Source organism: Manis pentadactyla, chromosome 2 (genome assembly GCF_030020395.1).
Source record: "Manis pentadactyla isolate mManPen7 chromosome 2, mManPen7.hap1, whole genome shotgun sequence".
NCBI lineage: Eukaryota > Metazoa > Chordata > Mammalia > Pholidota > Manidae > Manis > Manis pentadactyla.
Genome location: NC_080020.1, coordinates 167908513 through 167935119, shown reverse-complemented (window position 1 = coordinate 167935119; position 26607 = coordinate 167908513). Strand labels below are relative to the sequence as shown.

The window sequence follows — 26607 nt, the reverse complement described above, 5'->3', positions numbered from 1 at the left end:
TAATAGATTTTTGAATGTTGTACCATCCTTGCATCCCTGGTATAAATCCTACTTGATCATGATGGATGATCTTTTTTGATGTAGTTTTGAATTCAGTTTGCTCATATTTTGTGCAGTATTTTTGCATCTATGTTCATCAGGGATATTGGTCAGTAATTTTCTTTTTTGTGGTCTCTTTGCCTGGTTTTGGTATTAGAGTGATGCTAGCCTCATAGAATGAGTTTGGAAGTATTCCCTCCTCTTCTACTTTTTGGAAAATTTTAAGGAGGATGGGTATTAGATCTTCACTAAATGTTTGATAAAATTCAGCAGTGAAACCATCTGGTCCAGGTGTTTTGTTCTTAGATAGTTTTTTGATTAACAATTCAATTTCCTTGCTGGTAATTGGTCTATTCAGATTTTCTGTTTCTTCCTGGGTCAGCCTTGGAAGGTTGTATTTTTCTAGAAAGTGGTCATTTCTTCTAAGTTATCCAGTTTGTTAGCATATAATTTTTCATAGTATTCTCTCATAATTCTTTATATTTCTTTGGTGTCCATAGTGATTTTTCCTTTCTCATTTCTGATTCTGTTTATGTGTGTACATTGTCTTTTTTTCTTGATAAGTCTGGCTAGGGGTTCATCTATTTTGTTTATTTTCTCGAAGAAACAGCTCCTGCTTTCATTGATTCTTGTATTATTTTATTCTCCTCAATTTTATTTATTTCTGCTCTAATCTTTATTATGTTCCTCCTTCTACTAACTTTGGGCCTCATTTGTTGTTCTTTTTCTAGTTTCATTAATTGTGAGTTTGAATGTTCATATGGGATTGTTCTTTCCTGAGGTAGGTCTGTATTGCAATATACTTCCCTCTTAGCACACCTTTCGCTGCCTCCCACAGATTTTGTGGTGTTGAATTATTGTTATTTGTCTCCATATATTGCTTGATCTCTGTTTCTATTTGGTCATTGATCCATTGATTATTTAGCAGCATGTTATTAAGCCTCTATGTGCTTGTGGGTTTTTCATTTTCTTTATGTAATTTATTTCCAGTTTCATACCACTGTGGTCTGAGAAGCTGGTTGGTACAATTTAAATCTTTTTGAATTTACTGAGGCTCTTTTTGTGGCCTAGCATATAATCTATTCTTGAAAATATTCCATATGTATTTGAGAAGAATGTGTATCCTGTTGCTTTTGGATGGAATTTTCTGTTGATGTCCATTATGTCCATCTGTTCTAATGTGTTGTTCAGTGTGCCTGTCTCCTTACTTATTTTCTATCTGGTTGATCTGTCCTTTGGAGTGAGTGCTGTGTTGAAGTCTCCTAAAATGAATGCATGGCATTCTATTTCTCCATTTAATTCTGTTAGTATTTGTTTCACATGTGTAGGTGTTCCTGTGTTGGGCACATAGATATTTATAATAGTTATATCCTCTTATTGGACTAACACCTTTATCATTATGTAATGTCCTTCTTAGTCTCCTGTGACTTTCTTTGTTTTGAAGTCTATTTTGTCTGATACAAGTACTGCAACTCCTGCTTTTTTTTCCCCATTAGTTGCATGAAATATCTTTTTCCACCCCTTTTTCTTTCAGTCTGTATATGTCTTTGGGTTTGAAGTGATTCTCTTGCAGGCAGTATATAGATGGGTCTTGTTTTCTTTTTTCCATTCAGTGACTCTATGTCTTTTGATTGGTGCATTCAGACCATTTACATTTAGGGTGATTATCTATAGGTATGTACTTATTGCCATTGCAGGCTTTAGATTTGTGGTTACTGAAGGTTCAAGGATAATTCCCTTACTATCTAACAGTCTAATTTAACTCACTTAGTATACTATTACAAACACAACCTAAAGGTTCTTTTTTTTTCCCCTCATTTTTCTTACTCTTCCATTCTTTATATATTAGATATCATATTCTGTTCTCTTTGTCTATCCTTTGATTGACTTTGGGGGTAGTTGATTTGATTTTGCATCTGGTTAGTAATTGATTGTTCTACTTTCTTTACTGTGATTTTATTTCCCCTGGTGACAGTTATTTAGCCTTAGGAACACTTCTATCTATAGAAGTTCCACCAAAATACACTGTAGAGACAGTTGTGGGAAGTAAATTTTCTCAGCCTTTGCTTATCTGAAAATTGTTTAATTCCTCCTTCAAATTTAAATGATAATCTTGTTGGGTGAAGTATACTTGGTTCTAGGCCCTTCTCTTTCATTGCATTAAATATATCATGTCACTCCTGTCCTGTAAGGTTTCTGTTGAGAAGTCTGATGATATTCTGATGGGCTTTCCTTTGTATGTGATCTTTTTTCTCTCTCTAGCTGCTTTTAAAAATCTGTCCTTATCCTTGATCTTTGCCATTTTAATTATTATATGTCTTGGTGTTGTCTTCCTTGGGTCACTTGTGTTGGGATATCTGTGCTCCTCCATGGCCTAAGAGACTATCTCCTTCCCCAGATTGGGGAAGTTTTCAGCAATTACCTCCTCAATGACATTTTCTATCCCTTTTTCTCTCTCTTCTTCTTCTGGTACCCCTATAATGCGAATATTGTTCCTTTTGGATTGGTCACACAGTTGACTCAATATTCTTTCATTCCTAGAGATCCTTTTATCTCTCTCTGCCTCAGCTTCTTTGTGTTCCTCTTCTCTAATTTCTATTCCATTTACTGTCTCTTCTACTACATCTAGTCTGCTTTTAAATCTCTCCATTGTATGTTTAATTTCAGATACTAAATTTCTTAATGATTGAATCTCCATCCTAAATTCATCCCTGAGTTCTTGAATATTTTTCTGTACTTCCATGAGCATGTTTATTGTTTTTATTTTAAGCACTCTTTCAGGAAGACTGGTGAGTTCAGTTTCACTTGGGCCTTTTTCTAGTGTCTGTGAGATTTGGGTTTGAGCCAGGTTCCTTTGTCATTTCATATTTGTATGTGGCACCCTCTAGTGCCTAGAAGCTGTAGTCTCTGGTGCTGCTCAGCCCCTGGAGTGATGTTGGAGGTTTCAGGGGAGCGGCGCTGGTGCCTGGGTGGAAGAAAGAGCTGTTTCCTGCTTCCCGGCTCCAGTGCCTGTCTCCTCTGTTAGAACCATTGGGCCGAGCACACATGTGGAAGCCTCTGCACTTTGCATCTGTAGCTGCTGTATCCTGGACCTCTCTCTGGCTGACCTGATGCCAGGGCAAGGACTGCCTGTTTGCGAGCCAGTACCAGCAGGCCAGGGGGAAGGCTCAGCAGGCTGCATATCACAGTGGGGGACCTCGGAGCTGAGTAGCCAGCCAGAGGGATGGAGTGCCTGAAGCTCCTGAAAGTTCCCAACCTGCTGAGCAGAGCATGCCCAGACAACTTTGTCCACCTGTCCCTTCTCCCGAGCAGCAAGCTCTGTGCAAACCCCACCCCTTCAGAAGCCTTCTTGCTTCTAGGAAGCCTCTCAGACTGACCAGTTTTCCTTTTTCCCAGAGCAGCTGGATGTGGGTCCCTGTCCTCCACAAACAACTGGAATCTTAGTCTTTACAAGTGTTCTACCTGTCTTAGCTTTCCAACCCCACTAATCTCCAGAGCACCATGCAATGTAGGTTTCTGCTCCCAAAGCAGATCTCCAGGTCTGGGTGTTCAGCAGTCTTAGGTTTCCACCCCCTTCTCACTCTCTTTCTCTTCCTCCTGGTGGTGAGCTGGTGTGGGGAAAGAGACTGGGTCCCCGAATCAAGGCTTTGGTATGTTACTCTGTTTCATGAAGTCTGCTCTGTTCTCCAGGTGTATGCAGTCTGGCACAATCTTCTTTCCTGTTGCTCTTTCAGGAATAGTTTTATTAACTATATTTCAGTATTATATGTTGTTTTGGGAGGAGTTCTCTGTCTCATCCCTCACGCCGCCATCTTTAATCCTCTGTTTTCAATTTTTTTTTTTAACCTTGGAAAGTTGAGTGATCTGGCCTCCTTCCCTCACAGCCACACTTTAAACCAAACTCATAACTGTTAATTTTTCAAAGTAAGTTTTTATTACTCTCATAAGTAGAAAGGGCATGGGAAATCAGTGCTTCTCAGAATGATCATGGTCCAGACTTCAGGAAAAACACCCTGTATTTTGATGGGAGGCATCCTGTTTGTGAGGAGAAAAAACATAGAGGAGAGAACCAGTTCTGGTGGCTACCCTGTGGCCCACCTGGGTACGGAAAGGTGGGACACTGAAGGCACACTTGCTCTGTAACCAGCTTTCCTCAAAGGATAAAGTGGCACATTGTTCTTCGTATACTTCTGCTTTGCTGGAGCTCTTCATATACTGATATTTTAAAGTTGTAAAATGTTAGCCACTTTATTTTAAACTCTTTCTGTTTACAAAGTACAATGTATACATCTAAGGGTCAAAATATGAGTTTAGAAAGTGAAAAGGTATGATGGGAGTTTGTAGGATTTTAGGTAATTAAAAATATGCACACATACACCCTAGGTTTGACTTTTTAGTGAAAACCGTACAGGGTTCCATATCAGACATTTTTTCAGAAAAAGAAAAAATGGTTAATTAAGCAAATTTCAGAAAAAAGTGACTTTTATGTATAACTATATGCAGATTTGATGTGTATGCATCAGCTTTATGTATCCAGGATTTTGTCTTTGGAAGAGAATATTTAGAAACCCATCATATGGTAATTTCAGTGGATCGTCAGAACACATAATTCTGTTACACACAATTTATGACCTGGGATCTCATTTCATCATATACACAAATTACTGCAGAGACTTACATGATTTTACAGAGACCGATTATTGAACAAGAATTGGCCTGCTACTAGGATCATAAATAAATCCACAGCGTATTTGACTAAAGTTTAGGTAATTTAAAAGATTTGACAAAGCTTTTGAAAACAATTGTGTCTTAAAGGGAAGATAATACCATCCATAATGTTTGTGGAACTTTTACCCATGAGAACCTTATTATTGCCATTGTGGTTTTAAAAATATAATGGAGATTCTGTTTTGTTTGGTTTTAATTGTTTTACTACAGCTATCAAAAAAAAATAGCAAGCAAAAGAGAAGAAAAAGAAACAATTCAGTGAAACTCTTCAAGTTAATAATTTATTAAAGAAGACTTTTTTTTTTTTACCTTTACTTCTTTCTGTTGCAGTGTACAGGAAGTTTTCCTCATGACCTCAAGCTGTGGGTTCCTTATTATCATGTTTAGCATTTCATTGCATGACAGAACAGAGATTAAAAGCACTCTATTTACTAGTACAGTATCTCTTTTGATTTTGATACAGAACTTACAATATGGTCTGCAACATATTGGTATGAAATTCTGAATTCTGATGGTTTACCCTAAATTTCTTTCCTAATTTAGTTTTAATCATCTCAGTCATCTTCTATTCAGAAGTACGCTTATGTAATGGAGAAGCACAAACCATTTTTATTTAAAGGCAAAAACAAAACATCCTTGTTGTATTTAGTTAATCATTAAATGTCTGTAGAATGGGAGATAATGTAGACTCACATGGAGTTGATAAGGACATAGGTGTAACCATCCTGAGAATATGTTGATTTTTATCAGTTTTTATTTTGACTTCAGAGAAACTAACTTTAGACACCAAGTCATATTACCTATGTATTGAAATGCATCTTTCTTTTTTTAATTGCTTGGACTCTACAACTCAAGTGTGTTTCTGAATTTTTGGTTAAGTTTTAATGTCTCTAACATTGCATTTCTAAACCAGAAATTATTTCTCTTCTCTTAATAGACTGGAAGGAAAGAAAAAGGAGATCCTCTAAACATTGCAATTGATAAGATGACCAAGAAAACACGAGATCTAAGGAGACAGGTACTGTTTTCATTTTTAAGTGCATGTTACTTAGAGGTGGTTTCCAAGAATGTCTTTTTCTTGGAACATAGAGCTGATGTTCAGGTTGCTTATTCTTTAGAACATCTACATATACACAGAAACATCTTCTCAACAAGGTAGAGTCAGTTGAGTAGACAGATGTGACAGCTGCAAGAGGTGTGATGATGAAAACGACCTTGGAAGGAACACTGTGTTCGCTGCCCAGAGACAGTCTTCCTAGGTGGAAACTTGATGAGTATACTACTTTGTACCTCTGGTTTTCAGTTTTGCAGATCCAGATAGGCAAAGAGCCAGTCTCTGATTTCTGCTGGTTCTTATTTATCATGAATTCCAGTGTATCACGTGAATAAATAAGAATGCTAATCATTATTGAGAAATACAATCCTTCATCTAATGTGCTCATTAAGTTCTCTGACCCAGTGTGGACATAACTCTAGGGGAAAGTTTGCTTATCAGATGGTTGTTTGGTAAGCAGAGAACCAAAGCAAAGAAAGTTGGATGATTTGAATGGGTCAGTAGTATGATGTGTCCATTTAGTGGGGGTGGGTAGGAATCTCTGGCCGGGACCCCTTTTCATCTTGAAAGTGCTATAAGTAACTCTATAGTATTTCATCCTTATTTTCTGTTTCCATGGTGAGTTCCACTTTTTCTTTGGTAGTGTTTTCTCTCTAGAAGAGTTATACCAACCATTGACTTCATTATTTTGACTTCAAAGAAACCTAACTTTAGAGACCAAATCATATTAGCTATGTAGTGAAAGGAATCATTCTTTTTTTTAATTGCTTGATTTAATCGATTAAAATCCTTTCTCAATTTCTGCCTGAGAGGCACCCTATCTCCTACCAGTAGCTTTTGCCTATACCCATCTTATTGATTAAGTGTGGGTTATGTTAGTCAGCTAGGTCCAAGCACTGTCCCAGGGCAATACCAGCTTTACATTATACAGCTGGGATAGCTGGACTGGCATGCATGCATCTAAGCATTTAGACAAGATTAGAAAGTGCTTGGGCAAGAATGGCCCAAGAAGCATATTAGAAATGAGTTGCATGAGAGGAAGACACGATTCTGATTACTGCTGAAGAGTTTTGGAGCTCTCTTGAGGATATCACCAGAAGGTGTAGACACACTTGAGCTAGGCTCCTCTAGAAGATATCACTGTTAGTTCTGAAATATGAAGACTTCAGTTTGACTGCCCCGCTAACAAGCCCTTGGAGGAAAGCATTTCCTTTGTATTTTATCTTGAAATTTGGGAGAATAAAACAGTGTCCTGTTAGGCCTTAGTAGTACTAAATAGATATGCTTCTCCTTGGCCTCTTAGACACACTTCTTCATATGAAGTCCTCATCTGATATGAAATGATGTGGGTAATAGGAATCGGGATTGGTGTTAATGGCAAACATTGAATCAGGTGACTGGAGAGCCCAGGTCTTACCTCCAGCTCTGTCACTAAACTGGCTGTGCAACTAGGGGTCCTCATCTCTTAGGTTTCCTTTTCTCATCTACAAAAGTAAGGAGCCAAGCTAGATCTGTAAGCTCTCTTTGAGCTGATGAGATTGAATGAGTCCAAAGGAAATCCCCATTCATTTCCTATGCCAGAGGTCCTGTCTCGCCTGATAAGGAGATTTTGTAAAGTATGAGAGGACATATTCTCTAGGGCTGGCCTTTGACTAGATTGTCAATCCGACAGTTAATGAACTGAGTCTTCTCACTTCCTCACTCTCTTTGTCTTACTTAGGGACTGTTCTTTTACATTTAGGGGCCAGCACACCTGTAGTCTTCTTAGGAGGAAATGGATGAAGTAATTTTTACTCTGGTGTTTCAACGGTCAGAAAATGGTTGACTCTTTTTTGCTGAAGATAGTGATGAAATTTGAAGGTGTAATTTTAAATGCTTTGGTGGCAAGCTCCTGGAGGGCTTCTTTTAGGATGGAAGTGGAAGGAGTATGTGAAATCATACCAGGCATAAGATTGTTTTTTTCTGCTCGCTTTTCCTAAAGATTGAGAGGAATAAGGGTAAAAAGAATTGTTTCGTGATATTAAGATCCAACAGTTATGGCATAATTTCACACACATCCTTGAATTTGGTTCAAACATCTTTCTCTTCCCCAGTCTGCCTTTCTAGAACTAGGATGGTCCCCATCTGTCAGTTCCATCCCTATCCATATGTTGAGATATTTTTGTCTTTCTTCCCACCTCTTCTGTTCTTCTACGTACACCTGTAGTGGTACAAAAGCTTCTCTGATTTAATCAGAAGCTGCCTAGCATTTCTGCAGATGGAATATGCAAGGACTAATTAACTTGGCTCAGGTAGATCTTCAGCTTCCATTTGGGTAGTTAGTTAATTGGATTAACAAGGTTTTACCCGAGTCTCTGATAGTGCCTATTAGTGTGACCCAGTGAATGCTAGTGTTCAAGTGGATGTTTCGCAAGTGCTGAAATACTCTCTGTTCTTCCAATTACTGACAAGCTTTGTTTAAAAGAGATTCTAAATGAGAATGCTCAGTTATCCATGCCCACTTCCCTGTGCACATGTATTCCTTTCTACAATATATAGAGCAATTCAATCATGCAAGGAAAAACAAACTGAAATCAAAGAAAAACAGTTCTGGTGACTTGTATAAGTCCCCATTCTTTCCATCTCCTGCCTCTTCCTCATTGTCCTAAGATTGGACAATGTCCTTCAGACAGTGACCCTGGAGTCTTGCAAAGTTCTAGTCACCAAATTAAAAATAAATAAAGTTAATCATGATCATTATCTTGGACTTCCCTAATGAAATAAAGTGGACTAAAACTTGTAGGCACTTGAAAAAAGTCAAGAGTAATTGAATAAAAAGGATTTCCATTTAAGTAGGGTTTTGAAGTAAATAGAATCCCTTTCTTCAGGCAATATTTCCCAAAGAACTGGGGATTCAGAAGTTGGGAAAAGGTCACAGAAACCCAAGAGTGTTATTTTAAAGTGGTTGGCACAGAACCATCTTGCCAGTTAAACCCATGAGAGTGGGCAGTGGCAGAGCAGAATCCTTTTAGGAGTATTTTGCTTGGAATTAAAAATGGATTCAGGGGAATAAAACTGCCAGCTTTAAGCATCATGTTTTAATCTTAGAGCTGTGGGCACAGTATGCCCCATGTATGAGCTCATGTCACTGCTGTGACTTGGAGTCAGACCATGACAAAAACAAAAGCGTTTGGCTGGCTCCCCACCTGGGTACCTAGTAGCCCACATGGTCTATCCGTCCCTGAGAGAGGACCCAGTCAGTGTCTGCCAGCTGCTCCTCCGTGTCTGCCTTCTACGGGCCACCTGTGAACTCTTCTAGGCATGGTCTCCTAATTTTCTCTAAGCCTAAAGGGATGCTGGTTTATCCTGGTTATTACTTTCATCCTTCTGTTCGTCTTTTTTCCCCCAAGTTTATAAGCAAATCAGGACCCATGTGTTTCCCTAAGAAAAGCTAGTAAATAATAATCATAAAACACATTATTACTAAACTTAGCAACTGTCTCATTCCCAAAGCCAATCAAAGGCCGAATTCTTATCCCTTTACCCTTAATAGCCATCACAATAATTCCAGCAATGAGATTCAGTAAGTGTCAACCTGACAGAAGTGTCAGTTTTGCTATTAAAATCAAAACATTTTGAAGAGACAACAAAAACCATGGATAGAATGCTTTTCCACTGGGATGTATACTTAATCAAATGGATTATATAACAAAGGATTAAACACAAATAAGCAAAATGTGTCATGGTATGGTATGTTTAAAGGTTGATTTATCAAGACCTTGCCTCCAGATAGGACCAAAGAATAATCTGCCAACACTAAGAAATAAATGTAGTTGAAGAGTCTCCTCAGTCACCCCCTTTGTGACCCATCTCCTTATATAAGAACTGTGGGTAAATGTGAGCAGTCATCAGCAAGAGCTTGTAAAATTCCTGTCCACAAAATATAAAATTATAGCTGACATGTATTGATTCCTTAAGTGTGCCAAGCACTGTTTTAATTTCTCTCCATGGTGGACCGCATTTAACCCTTGTGCCTGCTCTGTGAGATGGGAAAGACAATCACCATGCCCGTTTTACAGTTGAGGACATGAACTGAAATAATGCACCGATAATGTACACACAAGAAAAATCTGTGGTGAATGTCAAAACTATGGTTCTTGTTTGTCCCTCAGCTTTCCAGCTATTATGGTTCATTGGATCCTCTTTTTGAGAAACACTATTAGGTTTAGGTAGCTGGCTTCTCAAAGTATGAATTATAGACGTTCCAAAACATTTACCAAAAAAAAAGGAATTTTAAGCCATTCTATTTTTTGTTGTTGTTTCACCTGCTCATGATGGGGACAATTATTTTTAGATTCATTGTAAAAAAAAAAAAAACTTCTTAAAGGCACTTATTTCTGGACTTGAATCTGTTTTCCCTCATGAGCACATGAGGCTATCTATATGGCTATGAAGAAATTATAAAATAGATTCCAATTTCCTCCAAATGTGAAGATTTGTGTTCTTCACACTGAAAACCTATGTCAAATCTGATACAATCCTTGGAGTTTGTCCCTAGGTCAGATTGCCATGCTGCCATAGAAGTGTGGAGACCAGAAAATGATTATTCGGTAATTGGGATTTGAAATACAGAACATAAGCAATTCAGCAACAGAGGAATACAAACTGCATCAGAAACACCAAAGATCAGAACCAAAAAGTCAAGAAGGAGAAGGGCAGAAGAAGAGACCTGCCCCTTGATCACAGGTTATGTATCCAAGCTACCTTTGCCTTAGTGAAACCCTGATACACCAGCCCTGAAAGTCAGACCACCACATACTCACTAATCTCCTAGAAAACAATCATGAGGCCAAGTTCAAAGTACATGGTTTCATCAGTTGGAAATAGTTCTTAAAATGTCACTGTGAGCAAGCTCTTCTCATAGGAACACACTGCTCAGTCATCTAGTGGTTTAACGTATTCCTCTGAACTAGCATATGGTTGACTGTTCACACATCAACACAAGTTTGTGTAGGACATCAAGCTTGACCTCTTTCTCACAAGCAAGTCTAAATCATAGGAAGGGTCCAGTAGCTCAGTATTCATCAAACAGCACCCTATACTGAACAGAGGGATCTATAATATATGTATGAGTAGGAAAACACTCAATTAAGCAGGGGCTTCAGCTGCTGATTTGTTCTCTTCTGTGAATTTCTACAGGCCCAGGAAGTCAGGCAGAGGGGGAAGGACAAGGATAAATAGCAATGACTGAGTCCAGAAACACAATCAAAAGAACATCTAGTCCAGCCTCTAGCATCTTCTCCTGTCTGGGCAATGAGATTGTCATTAAGAATCTTGACCCTGACATTGGAAGATCCACTGTAGGATTATTTCCAGCTATTATGGTTCATTGGATCCTCTTTTTGAGAAATGCTATTAAGTTTAGGTAGGTTTAGGTAGGTTAGGTCTAAAAATGAAAATTTGGAAAATTTTCAACAATGATAATTTAAACACCAAGGATTTTAGTTGTTTGTTTTAAGGACTCTTTTATCAGACCATTTATTTCAGAACACCCATCCCAATTAAATGAGACTGTCCCATATTCATCGTTTGAAGCAATATCTAGGTTGGCATTTCTTATCCAAAACTGTCACTGAAAGGGAGATAATTTTAAAGTGTGGTCAACAGTTTGCCTCTGTGGCCTGAACTGAGGTGTTTCGTATGCTGACGGTAGCCGCAAATCGCCTTGATTCTGACAATGTACTCAGTGGATCACTGCAGCCAGCTTACGGCCAAATATATCTGTTCTAGCTGACCCTTCCTTGGGGAGGTTACCTTTTATTACTTGAAATGGCTTTTGGCATCTGTCTTCCCAGGGGAAATTTCCATCAGGGCAGCTGATATTTCTTTATCTCCCCCATTTCCTGAGGAGGCTGGATAAATCTGGAGTTTAGAAAGTGAGTTGTCTTCCTGCAGGCTCTGCCTCTCCTGCTGTCACCACCAGCATGGTGGGAGCCTGCTTGCTCTAGGATGTCATCACTCTGGGCCTTCTGTGATCCTGTCACTGTTGATGGTGGAGGGAATTCAACATCGCTTTTTCCTTGGGTAGAAGATTGTGCAGAAGGTGATGCTGGTTGTAATATCCATCTATTTACTTGATGTGGCCTTGACCAATCTTCATCCTCTTTGGCTGACTGAAATTTCCAAGATATCTTTAAGCCTGTGCTTGACATGGAAGCATGGCACCCTCACCCCACCCCCACCCTACCCAAGTGTGCACTTAACAGCCCTGTGCAGCGTCTCCCATCAACACCCCATAAGTCCCCATCAGGCATTCTCCTAAATAAATGTTGAGTCCATCCCTTCCTCTCCACTCCCGTTGATAACTGCTTAATTGCTTCTCACAGAAATGATGGCCAGAGCCCTATAACTAGTGGCCTTGACCCCAGCCTCCCAGCCTCATCTCCCTGTAGCTACTGTGCTTGAATAAGCCTGCATTCCCACATCCTCTTGCCTTTGCATGGCTTTTGCTTCTCGGGAATGTCTTCTCTCCCTCATTTTGTTGATTTTTGTTTTTTGTTTTCCCTTCCAGGATAATTCAGTTTTTCCTGCAAGGATTAGCTTAAATGTCACCTCATCATCACAACCATATCAAATTCCTATAAATAGAGTTCATCCAGTAGGCTTCTAGGCATTTTAGGCTCCTAGGCATTTAGGCATTTATTATGACTCTTTTTGCAAGTTGATTCCTTTATGTGTTTTTGCCTATGCCCATATCTTATTATTGGTTGTTTCTTCAGGGCACATCATAGTGCCCAAAATAAAGTAAGCTTGCACCATACACATATTGAGAGAACAAAGAATCCCCTGCATGCAGTCATACCTCTCAAGAAATAGCCTCAACTTCCCTCCATGTTAAACTCTCATGTCTCTGGTTCCATTATTTTAAAGAGTAGCTTTGTTAACATAAAAAGTCCATTTATACTGAGATAATAATGGCCATTTACATTTTAAGAGAGTGCATCTGGGCCTTAACTCAGAAGTCTCCTGTTGCTGGGCTGGCTGTAGAATAAAGTCCACTCAAAAACCTGTTGAAATGCAGACATACGGCTCTTGGGAGATTTTGATTTCATGTACACATATGGTGGCACTTTAAACTCTGTAATGTGATAAGCTTCCCAGGTAATTTATGATGTTCTAGCAGGTTTGAATTCCACTGCCTTTGTTTCTGATCTGGAATCCTTTAGACCATACTGTGGTCCACTGGGGAATTTTAAGGACTCTTGAGGTGCTCATTTCCAATCCTTTTGGCCTCTCCTGGACTTTGCCACATCACAGATCTAATACCTTTTTCAAGGGAGGGAGAAATCCATGCTTGAGCCTCATCTCCCATGGACCAAAATTGGAAATGGATGGTCTGATTGCTCACTGTGCCATATTGAGGGGGTTTGCAAGATCTGTGCTTTCTGGGCAGGACCAGGATGAGGGGGAGTTGAGTGAGGCACTAGTTTCGGGAATACGATTTTATGGAGCACCCAGAAACTCAGTAATCAAGATAAATAGCATTTTATACAGCATTTTAGAAAATTGAAATGAATGCAAAAAATCCCTTAGAAGCAAATTATCAAATTGTAAATAAACACAGGAACAGTAACGGAAGTGCTGAGACATATTGAAACTTGAAGCAAAAGAAAAAACTAGCCCTACTGATCCTGTCTTTATTTCCAATGTTGCTGTTTTGTTTATGATAGGTGAATCTTTCCTTAGTCTTGGCTCTGTTCCAGAGCTTTTATCTAGTAAAGTCTTGACTGTACCTGCTGTATGAGAAACTTTCCCCTCCAAGTCTCAATGTCAGGTGGTTTTCTATTTTTCCCTACATTAGTGGCAAAAGGGCTGACTTTTAAATTTTATGAGATGACACCTTGGACTCCCGATTTGAAGACCTGTTTGAATTGTGGTGTCTTTTAGGTTGTCTTGCTCCAAATGCATTTCTTCTCAATGTTTATCACAGTGACACGGCTTTTTATGGCACTCTGAAGTGCTTCAGAGAAAGTGGAGAGCATTTTAATACTGCTGATTTACTCTTTCAGGTCTACAGTAATTTCCTTACTGCCTAATTATAAGGCTCGGTTTAATTTACTCTACACATAATGTTTACTGATGCACATATGGTGGCACATTTCAGGAAACTGTACCCAAAACAGGTATTTTTGTCAGGCTGGAGCATGGATAATTTCCCTCATATACAGAAAAAAAAAAAATCTAGGAAATTTAATTGCCTCAACAAAGAATATCCCCCAGTGAGAGGGAGAGAAATCACACCTATCTTTAACTTCAGAAAGAAGGATACATTCTCTTTAAAAGCTTATTTTAGAAGCTAAAGGATGATTATATGGTTATATGTGTATAAAGATTTTCAATTACCCCAACATTGGGGGAGGGGCAGAAGCTGGGGAAAAGAAAGAGAGAGAGGAATGGAAAGCAGAAATATATTCCAGGCTTACTTCTCAACTACCCTTAAAAAAGAAGATATGGATTCAGCAGTCATGCATTCACAGACTCCTAGAAGTAGAAGGAGCCCCTCAGGTGTTTTCCCAAGGCAAAAGACCTTTATTCAGCATCCTCAAGGACCCCTCTGCCAGCCTCTGTTCTAGAGATGGGAGCTTATCCCTTCACCCAACAGCTGCTACCATTACTGGACAATTTTAATACTTACAAAATTGAGTGAAGATGAGTGATTTTGTACTCATCAACCACCGACACTGGTTTTGTGCTGCAAAATTGATGTTTTTTTCCTGCTTTACCTACGTTTAAGGACCAGTGAAGAACTCTATTTAGTGTTCCAACAACCTACGAACAGTGACTGTTATTGCATATGAGCTCGTGGTTTCACAACCAATTGGCTTGTCTTTCCAGAGCTCCAAGTGCTAAGCGTTGTGAAGGCTTAGGAGCTGAGCCTCTGATGCTTCCTTACCCTTCAGCAACTGGATAGCCAACACTCTCTATCATGGAATCATTGGTCCTGTTACCAGAGACAGGTCCTTGGTCTCCTCATGAGAAAGAATTCAAGAAAGGACACAGAAAAGTCATGGAGCATTAAGAATTTGTTTGGAGAAGGAGAGGGTACACCCCAGAGAGCTGGGCAAGGGCAGACCCAGAGGGGATTGCACAGAGAACAATGGGGACCCTTTGTATATGAAGGAAGATGAATATTCACTGAGTGAGTTTAGTTCCAAAGGGGACAGATGGAGTCATCCTGGAGTTCAGGCTCTACCGTCCCATGCTGGGCAGCGGCGGTTTTCTGACTGTTTGTTTGGTCCCTATTGCAACTGTCACAGCGTGGGGAGGTAGGTGGATGTTTACTGTTAATGGATTTTGGAGTGAAGTTTGGGTCATTCCTCCTCCATGTTAGAATTAGCTGGTTTAGGCCAGTCTGTTACCTATATTCTCACTCCACATCCTGAAAGAACAGTTTACACAGAACGTGTAGAATGTAAGCAAGCATTTAACCAAATGCAAACGCTGGCCAAAGCCCCCTCCCCCTTCGCTCTCCTGTCTGGCTAGCTGCTGCAATACTCCCATTTGCAGCTGGTTTTGCGTGAAGGCCTCAAAAGCAGAGCTGCCCACTGAAACAGGTTGACGTTTGTTTAGTGTCCATTCTTTCCTTAATATTTTATCTAGTTTCCCTACAATTCTGCAGAGGGGGCATTGCTGCAAAAACTTTTTTTTTTACAGAGTAGAGTATTGAAGTTCCAACACTAACATTACATTTCTTACTGATACAGATCTTGTAAGTTAGAGAACCCAAGGGGGCTGACTCTGAAGCCTGTCCTTTTCACGACCATAGTTGTTAAAGTTGATACACTTTGGGCTTAGTTTATAGCTTTTATTAAAGTCCCTTAATGGGAAGATATAAGGTTAAATATCAATTAATAAAGAGTCTTGAGGTTCTCAATAGTAATCATAACAGTAGGTAGGCTTCTGGTTTAATATAATCACCATTTTTTTCTTCCTTTAGCCATCTGTGTCTGTGTCTAGCCCCATGCAAGACACTAAACTATGAATGAGATTCTGATCATTATTTTTCTAATTAGTCCTAGGGGGAAAAAGTAAAGGACTCATTTTAGCTGGGGGGATATCTGATGAAATGCAGATCAGAAGACTAGCAAACCTGCCTGGTGTTTTCAGTGAGAGACGGTTGAATGAATTGTGCCCTAGCATTCCAGGATTAAAGAAGAACCATGTGTCCTTTGGTGATGAGGGGATTTTCCATCTGATCCAATCAGGAGTGCTTGTCAGAAGTTTGGGTACATAACCAGTCTCAGCTCCCTTCTCTCTCATTCCACAGTTCCTTAGGCTGTCTGAAGTGTATCAATCCTGTTACCTGTTAAGAGCAGAACTGCTATATTTTTATTCGATTCCTTCAATTTTTCAGCAAGGATCAGACTGCCTTAAATAGCTGTAGTTCAACTTGCAGCTGTCAAGAGGGTGGCTGAAAAGCTGCAAAGCCCCTTTGGTCCTGCCAAGCTGGGGGTTCTGGGCAGTTGGGCATGGGAGAGGGAGGGAGCCGAGTTTCAGGGGCAGGAAGAAGTCAGCACTAATGAAGCATGCCTGGCTGAGCAGAGTTCTCTCAGTGCCTCCTCGGAATTTGGAAGACTCAGATCAACCGGGCCCTGAGGCTGTATCTATAGATGCCATAATCAGTAGTTGAAAGAAGATCACTTGTGACTGATCAAGGAGTCATTTTGTCTGTATATTACCATAGCAACCAGCTTGCCTGGCGCTTTCTGGGTGCATGCCCTGTGTGTTTGGCTAGTGTGTAGAAGCACCCTTAGCACTTCTACCAAATTAGGAGGAAACATCAGAATTTGGAGTCTGGTCCAGGTCAGAGCACCTCTATCAAGCAGCAGGCCAGGCAGCCCTGACAGACACTCCCAGAAGCCACAGAAGTTTTAGGAAAAACCTATGGTTTCTGTTCTTATATTTAATGTTTCCTCTTCATTCTTTGAAAAGGAATTGCTTAGAGATCCCTGGAATAACGTATTTTCCAATGGAGCATGAAGTGAAGGAAGGAGAAAAGTAAACTGGTCACCTGTCAGTCATATGGGCCGCACGGGGGCTCTCAGAGGCCGTCTCTAGCCTCCTCAGTTCTCTCTGTAAGCAGGTAGCTGCTGGGTCCTGCAGATGCTCTGTGAGCAGCGGGTGAACGGAGCTTGAAATATCCGGAGAATTATAGTAGTGATGCGACATAGTAACATGGACAGAGTGAGAGGGCTGTAAGACTAGAATCCATTGATGAGACCATCTAGAGCAGGTGCTGAAACTACTCCACATGGCCCAAATATGGCCCTCTAGCCTGTTCACATGAATAAAAGCGTCTTGTCAGCTTCATCACTACAAGGGTACCAGTGACTGGTGGTGGTACAGACCAACTGGCTGCAAAGGCTCAAATACATACTGCCCAGCCCCAAATAGGAAGAGCAGGCCAATCTATGCATTAGGAGTAAGTCTGTTAGAGATGAAACAAATACGGTGTAGGAGTCCAGATTCCCGGAAAAGTGGAGGGACTTTAAATCTGACTGTCTCCTGCCTCTCCCTTAAACAGCAATAACACCAGCTATTTTATAGGATTTCCACAAACTTGGAAATGTGAAGCAATCATTAGGCCTCCATCTGAAATGAAGCCCCTCTAGGGAGACATTCAGCAGCTGTTGGAAGTGCAACACTGTGCAATAGTTAAAGACAGAAAGTGAGGAAGTGTGGCATACGGTGCAGAACTCTGGAGACCGAAGTTAGCTCAGAGGCACACGGTTATCCATAATTAGAATAGAGCAGGGGAGCGTGGTGAATGGTTCTCCATTTTAGAAAATGTGATGGGCTCCTTAATGACCGTAAATGGTCAGCAGCTTCAGAGGTTCACTTATAAGTGACATCTGCACCTACAATTAAGTGCCCATCATCCCCCTTCCCTTACCCAATAACATCTTATTTCCCCAAGTTTCCCATTGTGCTCAAGTGAACTGAAGTGGTACTCATCTGACACCTGGAGTGGGAAGTGTGAGCTCTGAGCTGAGGTCTTCCCAGGCACTCTTGTCTTAGTGATGGCAGATTCTTCTCATGCCCACAAGACTTGTGCTGTATGTGAAATAGCAGGAAATATGAAAAATAGGGTGTCGGATGATTGCCTGGTACAAATCCTATTGCACTTTGGCAGGTGTGTAGGATTCACCCTACCAGAAAGAAATATGGTTTTAGAGAGTTGTTCTATGTATCTTGCTTCAAACTCTAACTGTACATATTTTTTTTTTGGTATCATTGATCTACAATTATATGAGCAACATTATGGTTACTAGACTCCCCCCATTATCAAGTCCCCACCACATACCCCATTACAGTCACTGTCCATCAGCATAGTAAGATGCTATAGAATCACTACTTGTCTTCTCTGTGTTGTACAGCCTTCCCCGTGCCCCCCGCACACATTATGTCTACTAATTGTAATGCCCCTTTCCCCCCTTCCCTCCCTTCCCATCCATCCTTGCAGTCCCTTTCCCTTTGGTAACTATAAGCGTACATTTTTTATAGGCTTCTGCTGTTCGCCTGCCGTCAGGTCCATCCAGTCAGTGATGGTATCTTCCAGTTGTCAGTGCAGTTGTGGGAGGGTCACATCTTTTGAGCAGCATTTCTTCTTGGGATGAATTTATCTCATGCAATACTTGACTCTCTCATGCTGTATTCAAGCAGCTTGTGTTCATTTAATGCCACTTAATCGATGGCAGATATTAGATAAGTAGAGTGAAATATTCAGGCATCTAAACTTAGATGCCCTCTGTGGTAAGTGAATCTGGAGGGAACATAATGCTGGGAGTGGTTGAGTAGTGTGGAAGTGAAGGATGAGAACAAGATGAACTTTGTCCAGTTGGGATGCCCAGACTTATAAACTCATGGTCCTTAAATAAAAATAACACTGTTCTTGGAATCAGAAGACCTGACTGTGGCATTTGCCATGTGTAACCAGTGGGCCCTCCATTTCCTAATCAACAAAGAAAATGATTCTCTCCCTGCAAACTGTACCTCTCACCCCTACAATGACATTGTAAGGAAGGTCAAATGAAATAATGTCTAGGAAAGTTCTCTGCCAGCTATAAAAATGAAACATGTACAGGATTATTATTAGTGGCAAAAAGCAGACAAAGACTGAGTAAACCTTCCAAATATGCAGAAAAATCAGTCTGAGCTTAAGGGATCTGAGCAAGGTAGTTATACTACAAATGTCTTTTCCACCTTCCTCTTTGCTACCTAAAAACCTACCCTTTTCAAATGCCAAATCTTATGGGCTAACAAGTTGAGTATTTGAAAGTATGTTTGTCCTGATGGAGGGGTAGAAAATTCCTCAGAGAACCTTTAAAGGAGAAAAAATTCTTAAGTACTATGATGTGAAGGAAATGAAACACATCTGGACTTTCTTTAGTGTCCTTTAGGCCAGCCTCCAAAACATTTAGCAGGAAGAATTCATGCTTGACTCTAGGAGTATCATTGATGAGGTGAGTCAGGTATGTATGTGGGCAGGTTAATCACTATAGCTTTGTTAGTAATTGGGAATCGAGACGGTAGGGGAGTTTCTAGTAATAGATGAGTGTAGCTGGTTTGTCTGGGTTTTTCTGTATCCCTGGCCAAACATAGTATTTGGTGCACCAGGAGCTCCTCAAATGCTAGTAGCAGAACTGCATGGATGAAGATAACCCCTAAGTAAAGAGAGTAGAATGAAGTAAGAAAGAAATAAAGCATATTTTTCCCTCTGAGATTCTTACTATTCTTTTTAAAAAGTTTCCTGCTTCCTCTGAGCTGATTGCATTACTGTCTACTCCATTATATTTCTTGTGTATTTACTCTCATTTTTTTTCTTTGGTATAACATTTAAATATCCTTAATAATAGTGCAGCATCTGTGTAAATCTTTCTTTATGGATCCTTTGTTTTACCCTTTGCAATCACGAAAAGTTTTTGAAATGCATAATTGTAGACAAATAATTAAAAACCTTTATTAGTTTTTCAAGAATAAACATCTAGAACCAAGAATATGCAATGAGAAAGGATAGCCTCTTCAGTAAATGGTGTTAGGAAAACGGGACAGCCCCATACAAAAGAATGAAACTGGACTCTTGTTGTATACCATATACAAAAAGCAACTCAAAAGGAATTAAAGACTTGATTGTAAGACCTGAAATCATAACAAATTGATTCAAAACAAATTGAGTGTTTGAAAGTATGTTTGTCCTGATGGAGGGGTAGAAAATTCCTCAGAGAACCTTTAAAGGAGAAAAGGACATCGGTTTTTGGCAATGATTCTGTGGAAAGACAACAAAAGCAAAAATAAGCAAGCAGTACTGTATCAAACTAAAAAGTGTCTCCACAGCAAAGGAAACAATCAAAAAAATGAAAAGACAACCTACTAAATGAGAAAATATTTGTAAGTCATATATCTGATAAGGGATTAATATCCAAAATACATCAGGAACTCAGACAACCCAATTATAAAAACATGCAATTAAAAAATGGGCAGAAGGCCTAAATAGTCATTCTTCCAAAGAAAACATAAAAACGGTCAACAGGTAAATGAAAAGGTGCTCAGCGTCACAGAAATGCAAATGAAAACCACAGTGAGATCTCACTTCACACCAGTTAGAATGGCTGTCGTCAAAAATAAAAGGGATAACAGATGCAGTGTGGATGTAGAGAAAAGGGAACCTTTGTGCTCTATTAGTGGAATATTAAACTGCCATAGCCACTATGGCAAACAATATGGAGATTCCTCAGAAAATTAAAGATAGGACTGCCATATGATCCAGCAGGCCCACTCTGGGTATATATCCAAAGGAAATGAAAACTGGATATTGAATAGATATTTGCTCTCCCATAATCACTGCAACATTATTCAAAATAGCCAAGATACGGAAACAGCCTAAGAGTCCATCAACAGATGAGTGGATAAAGATGCAATATATGTTTACAATGGAATATTATTCAGCCATGAGAAAGAAGGAAATCCTGCCACTGGTGACGTGGATGGACTTTGAGGGCATTATGCTTAATGAAATAAACCAAACAGAGAAAGACAAATACTGCATGTCACCACTTGTATGTGGAATCTTAAAAGTAAGACTTACAGAAATAGAGAGCAGAAAACTGATTGCAAGGGGTTGGGGTATGGGGAAAATAAGAAGAGGTTGGTAAAAGGGTGCAAACCTTCACCTTTAAGATGAATAAAGTAACACATGGTGACTATAGTTGAAAATACTTTTATAAAATTGAAATTTGCTAAGAGAGTAGGACTTACATGGTCTTGCACACACAAAAAATCTGTGAGGTGATGCTTATGTTGATTAAACAATGGGAATCCTTTCACAGTGTGTACATATACCAAGTCACCTCTGTACACTTCAAGTTAGTTTTATTTGTCAGTTATACCTCAATAAAGCTGAAATTAAAAGAACATATTCATTAAAAAGTGTCACAGAGATATCCTTTTATTGGGTGGAATAAAATTGAACATGCAACCTTCAAGGTCTCATGCAAGTTTAAGCTCCTACGATTCTAGTTGGCTAGGGAGAGCCATTTTTTTTTTTCTTGTAATGTCTTTTTTAGGGAACTGTTTCATATTCCTCAAATGGATGTGGGTATTTTGACTTGGTGCAGACCACTTGTGCAGTATGTATTTGAAGATGGCTCAATGTGCATCATATACTCCTCATGTCCCATTCTAGAGGCAAACAGTATTTTGGTCATTTGAGATGGTTTTTACAGATGGGTTATTTCTCTTCTCAAGTTTGTGAGGTAACCTGTGTCTCCCCTTTTATCACTCTGCCCTCCCATGAAATAAGGAACTGCACTCCTTTTGGTTTGAGGAAGAAAATGCAGTTATTTACATTGATGAATAGCCTTAATTGGGTAAAATAGACTGGTGGTGCTGAGCTAATATCTTTAAATGTCTTGTCTTATGTAATTAATATTCCCTTGTCGCACATACATTTAAACAGTTGGAAGAAAGCCTTGTGTTCTTGACTCCTGTCACACTTAACGAATGATTTTTGTCAAGTCATTCCTTTTTGCCCTGTTTGATTGATAGCTAAATTTTGGTCTTCTGGCTTATGTAAAAAGTGTTAACTATGCCTTTCAGCTTGTAGGCAAGGACATTTAAACCGTTCTAATAGTCAATTTACAGAGGAATTACATTGCCTGTTTACTGGAGGGGTCAAATAATGTTCCCCTATTCATCAGGGACACAAATCACAGGGCCAATGAGCTAATGAAGGCAGTATTTATGAGTCCCTGAGCTTGCTGGATAATACCAAGTTCAAGGTGTCCCCGGTCCTGGCTGCTGAGGACTCTGGCTCCCAATTCTGGATGTACCTGTGCTCATGGACTATGTAATAGTTTTAGGAGGAATATGGTTCGATGCTAAAACTCTTAAGTATGAGCATAAAATCTCAAATGCTAGGTTGTCAGAGTACTAACCTTCATCTACAGCTTTCAAAGATCTCTCTATAATAAAGCAGATCCTGCTAACCTCGGTCTGCTTCCGCCTGGCTTACAGATTTTCTACATACCATAATTACCATCTCAAAGAAGGGAAAGTGGATCCCAGTATTTCTGCGCAGAGTCTTATTTCCCTTGGCTTGAGCCTTTGTTGAGAATCTCACAATTTATCATTTTAAGACAATTTGACCAATAAGTTATAAAAAGATAGTTACATATGATAAAGTATGTCCGCTGCATACATATTTGCACTGGATATATGTTAAACCATGAGTCCTCCATTTTTATCTTTGCCCAGTAGTGAATAACCCTTTCAAACCCCTGAATGTGTCACTATGGCCAACATCCTCTGGCTCTAAGCATGCCTCATGGTCTAGCCCAGAGCCAGAGAGGGCAGGCTCTGTAGAGTTCCATGGCAATGGGCATGGATATAAGGAAAGGTGAAGAATGAGGTCATTAATGCAGCAAATCAATTACAGTTATCTAAGTTTGCTTCAGTGCTCCTTGCTCCATCATGAAGTCATCTTTTAACTCTTACCCCTACTGTATCAGCACTTCTGGGGGAAATGTAGATGTCAAAGACCATTTATCTGGCTAAACTAAACCATCAACTGTTTGCTAGTGGGACCATGCATATAGGTGTCACTGATGATGCCAGTTAGACTTTGAATTGAACCAGTAGAGCCTGACCTGGGTTGGGGGGGTGGAGGCGGTGGGGAGGGAGGACATGAAGGAAAGCATGAAACCTGACTGTCGTAGAAGTAATTGGATCCATTAAGGAAATAAGCTTGGTACCCCCAATTAAAATGTTTTTGCTTCCTAGAAAGTAGTCAGTGCCGTCAGGATAATGAATAGAATGATCAAAGAATTTTCTGTTTCTCTTATAAAGAAAACAAAATAGAGCAAAAACAGTGATTATCCTCTAAGTGCTCTCTCTTCCACAAGCTTCATAGATAGGGCTCTGCTCCCCTTCCACATTGGCCCCTACCCCAGCCCAGACAATGAACAGTGCTGTCATTACTACTGAACTGTGCACACTGATGGCACCTTAGCTTATTAAAGTGGCTTTGGGTGGATTGCTGCCCTGACTGATTGCCTTAATTGACCTTCAGTCTGACTAAAATTTGCCTGGCTTAATGAGGCTCAATTTTTGTCAAACCCCCTAGGCTATATGGCTCCTGACCCAGACATTTTGTTGCTTTGATTTTTCATTTTTAATAACAATTACACCCGAAAGCTTAAGGAAATACGGCAAACTATGTCAGTAATCATGAAAAGCCTGGAGCAGCCATACCCATGGAAAGACTTATACTTCAAAGTTTTGAGCCCTTTTACAATCACCCTCTATCCCGAATTTGACCTTGATCGGTATGTCTTACATCATTGTAGTGGAGAAGCTAATGCTGTTATTCTTAACAGAATTTTTCTAAACATCTTTTGCAATGACAAGACAGATGTTAAATGGTCAGATATTTGTTAAATATCATCATACCAGCCTAGATTTGGGTGTTAACTTTTAATTCTGAGTCAAGATCGCCCTGGATTGCTCAAATACACACAGATAATTCTGTGTGAAGATTGGCATGCAAAGAGACTTAAATTGCAGGGAAGTTTCAGCAGAGAAAGAAAGCTTTCATCTTTTAGGAGAAATAGGATTGATTAGCAGTAGCTACCTGAAACACTCTGCTGAGAAGGATTATGAACTAGTATTTAAGCTCAGCATAAAGGAATTCTGTGATTACTCATGTCTGGTGTAGGCATAGAAATGAAATGTAGCATACTTGCCATTCCTGTCCTAGTCTATAGTTTCTAATCTTGTTCTCAATAGACAATGCTTTTCCTTTAATTAATCCCTATAAATGTATATATTTTTCCATCTTCCAACCGTGCTTGAGTATCTGGCTTATTGTTCTACCAGATCTATTCTTTATTGGCATAATGTTTTTGAGTCAAATTTGAATTCCCTTCGTGTGTTTGGGGAATTCCTCATTGTATGAATTTTGGTATAAGAAGCTAAAATGGCCTGAACACTTGTTTTCACAGAACACTTTCCTCCCAGTACCTTCCTCCTTCCCCCTTGCAACTGTGTGTTGACACATGACCTGGTGTGTGGGTCTGTATTTCACTCAGATAAAAAGTAGGTACATTTGCCTAAGACTTGGAATCAAAAACTAATGACATAAAGTGTCCTAACATTTCTGAGTTCTCTCCCTTCTTTGACCTAACAGGATAGCTCTTCTGCTTAAATCTGCCAGAATTAGTTTCTAATGCTTGTAAGTAAAAACTTGACTCATGCAATAGGCCTTCTAGAGCAGTGCTCCTCAAACTTTACACTGCAAAGAAATTACCTAGGCGTCTTATAGAAATGCAGATTCTTATTGAAATGCAGGTCTGGGATGGGGCTGGGGTTTGCATTTCTAACAAGCTCCCAGGAAATAACAGTTATCCTGGGCTGTGGTTCACCCTTTAGGTAGGAAGGATCTAGGGCAGGAAAGAAGGCAGGCTGGCAGGAAAAAGCAAAAAGTGATCTGTTTTGATGTGTTCTTGTTAAGTTAGGGCAGACCAACTACTGTAACTAATAAACTTCAAAACATGCAAAGGCTCCAACACAATAGATTACATTCTTAATTATTTAAATTATGTAATGATACTGGCCATGGACAGGACGCTGGGAAGCTGTCCTCCATGTATTCAAGGGGCCAGGTTGATTTTGGGGGCTTGTGTGTGTTGCGGATCGCCTGCCATTCTCAGTCACGGCTTCCTAGGCCACCTTGGTTGTCCCATCTGTATTCTACCCAGATAGAAATGTAAGAGAACATGGGGAATGTCCATAAGAAATATTTTTAAATAATAAAATATTTTTTATATTTAATATAAAATAAAGGAGGGATATAGAAATCTATAAATAGTAAAAATATAGTTTATTAAATTATTATGCAGATGCTCTTGTAACCAGTACCCAGTTCAAGAAATAGAATTCTTCCAGCCTCCCTAAGATTTCCTCTGTGTGCCCCCTGCCTCCCTGTAGGAGTAACCAATTCCTGACTTTTCAGGTGTTCACTTCATTATGTTTCTTTGTGGTTTTATCATCCTAATGTGTATCTGCAGATGATATAGTTTAGTTTTGCTCATATTTGGGGATATGTCTTTTATTCTCTTAATCTATCACATCCCCTTCCATTTCATTCTTTTGCTTATAATCCATCTGTTGAAGAGCCTGGACTGCTTGTATTGTAAGTTTCCCGCAGTTTGCATTTTGCTGATTAGGTATGTGTGGGGCAGCTCCATATGTTATTCTGTCCTCCGTATTTTCTGCAAATCACCAGAGGGATCCTCAGCCTCTACCAGTTTCAGGCTTGATCCTTTTGGCAACACTGTAATTGAGATCATGCCATTTCATCAAAAGGCACATAATGTCTGGTTGTCTCTTTACTGTGATGTTTTCAACCACTGATGTCAATTCTTACATTTTTCAATTTTTTAAAGGTTGCAAGTTGATGATGTGCTATCATTTTATTTTCATTTATTAAGTGGAATAAGGTTATAAATAGACTCTTTCCTCATTATCAAGAATTTCAGTTCATATAGGAAAGGTAATGTATATTCCTGATTCTTTCAAGATAAATGAATTGGTTCTTTGTCATCCTCTGGTGACCAATTGTATTTTTCTTTCTTTTTTTTTTGAATCATTAGAAACTCTTTAATTTAAATATATTTGAATATTTCATGAGTTTCAATCTACTGGAACTTTACCCTTTGTGAAGTTCAAATTGTCTAATCTGTGGCCAGGCAGGAGCCTCCTCAGTTATTTTTACCTGACCCTAGTGATAGCTCTTTGCTATCTGGATGACAAGATATTTTAGGCTTATTTGTGTATTTCCAGCCTCAAACTACCTGGAATCAACCATTTCTCCAAGAAGCTTTTTTTTTTCAGTGGAAAGTTATATTTTAAGATGTTCATTGCTTTTGGGCTCTTCATTGTTTTTATACTCTTTCATTAGGGAAATTGTGTGTGTGTTTTCAATATAAAATATTATGTTTTCATATTGATGTTTCTACTCCACAGTTAGGATATTAGGGTTTTTCCTAAATCTCTCCTATAGTACATCTTTCTTCCACACCAATACTCCTCATTAACAAGGGCACAGGAGATGAGAAATAAACTCTCAAAAGTAATCATTTGCTTTAGTCTACCTCTAAGCACAAAAAATATTCAATATTATATAAATAAATAAATAACAATATTTGTATTACCACTATAATTAAAATGACATATATCAGTTACAATCTTTT

General features: G+C 39.4%; 1 protein-coding gene across 5 annotated transcripts in view; it reads left to right on the top strand.

The window, feature by feature from the left end:
• CTNNA2 (catenin alpha 2) overlaps nt 1-26607 on the top strand; it is a 1127693-nt gene that overhangs the window by 880090 nt on the left and 220996 nt on the right. For all 5 annotated transcript variants that reach the window (XM_036931099.2, XM_036931097.2, XM_057497052.1 and 2 more), the window contains one exon: nt 5705-5785. In XM_036931099.2, coding sequence (XP_036786994.2) covers nt 5705-5785 — 81 coding nt within the window. The remainder of the gene's footprint in view (nt 1-5704; nt 5786-26607) is intronic.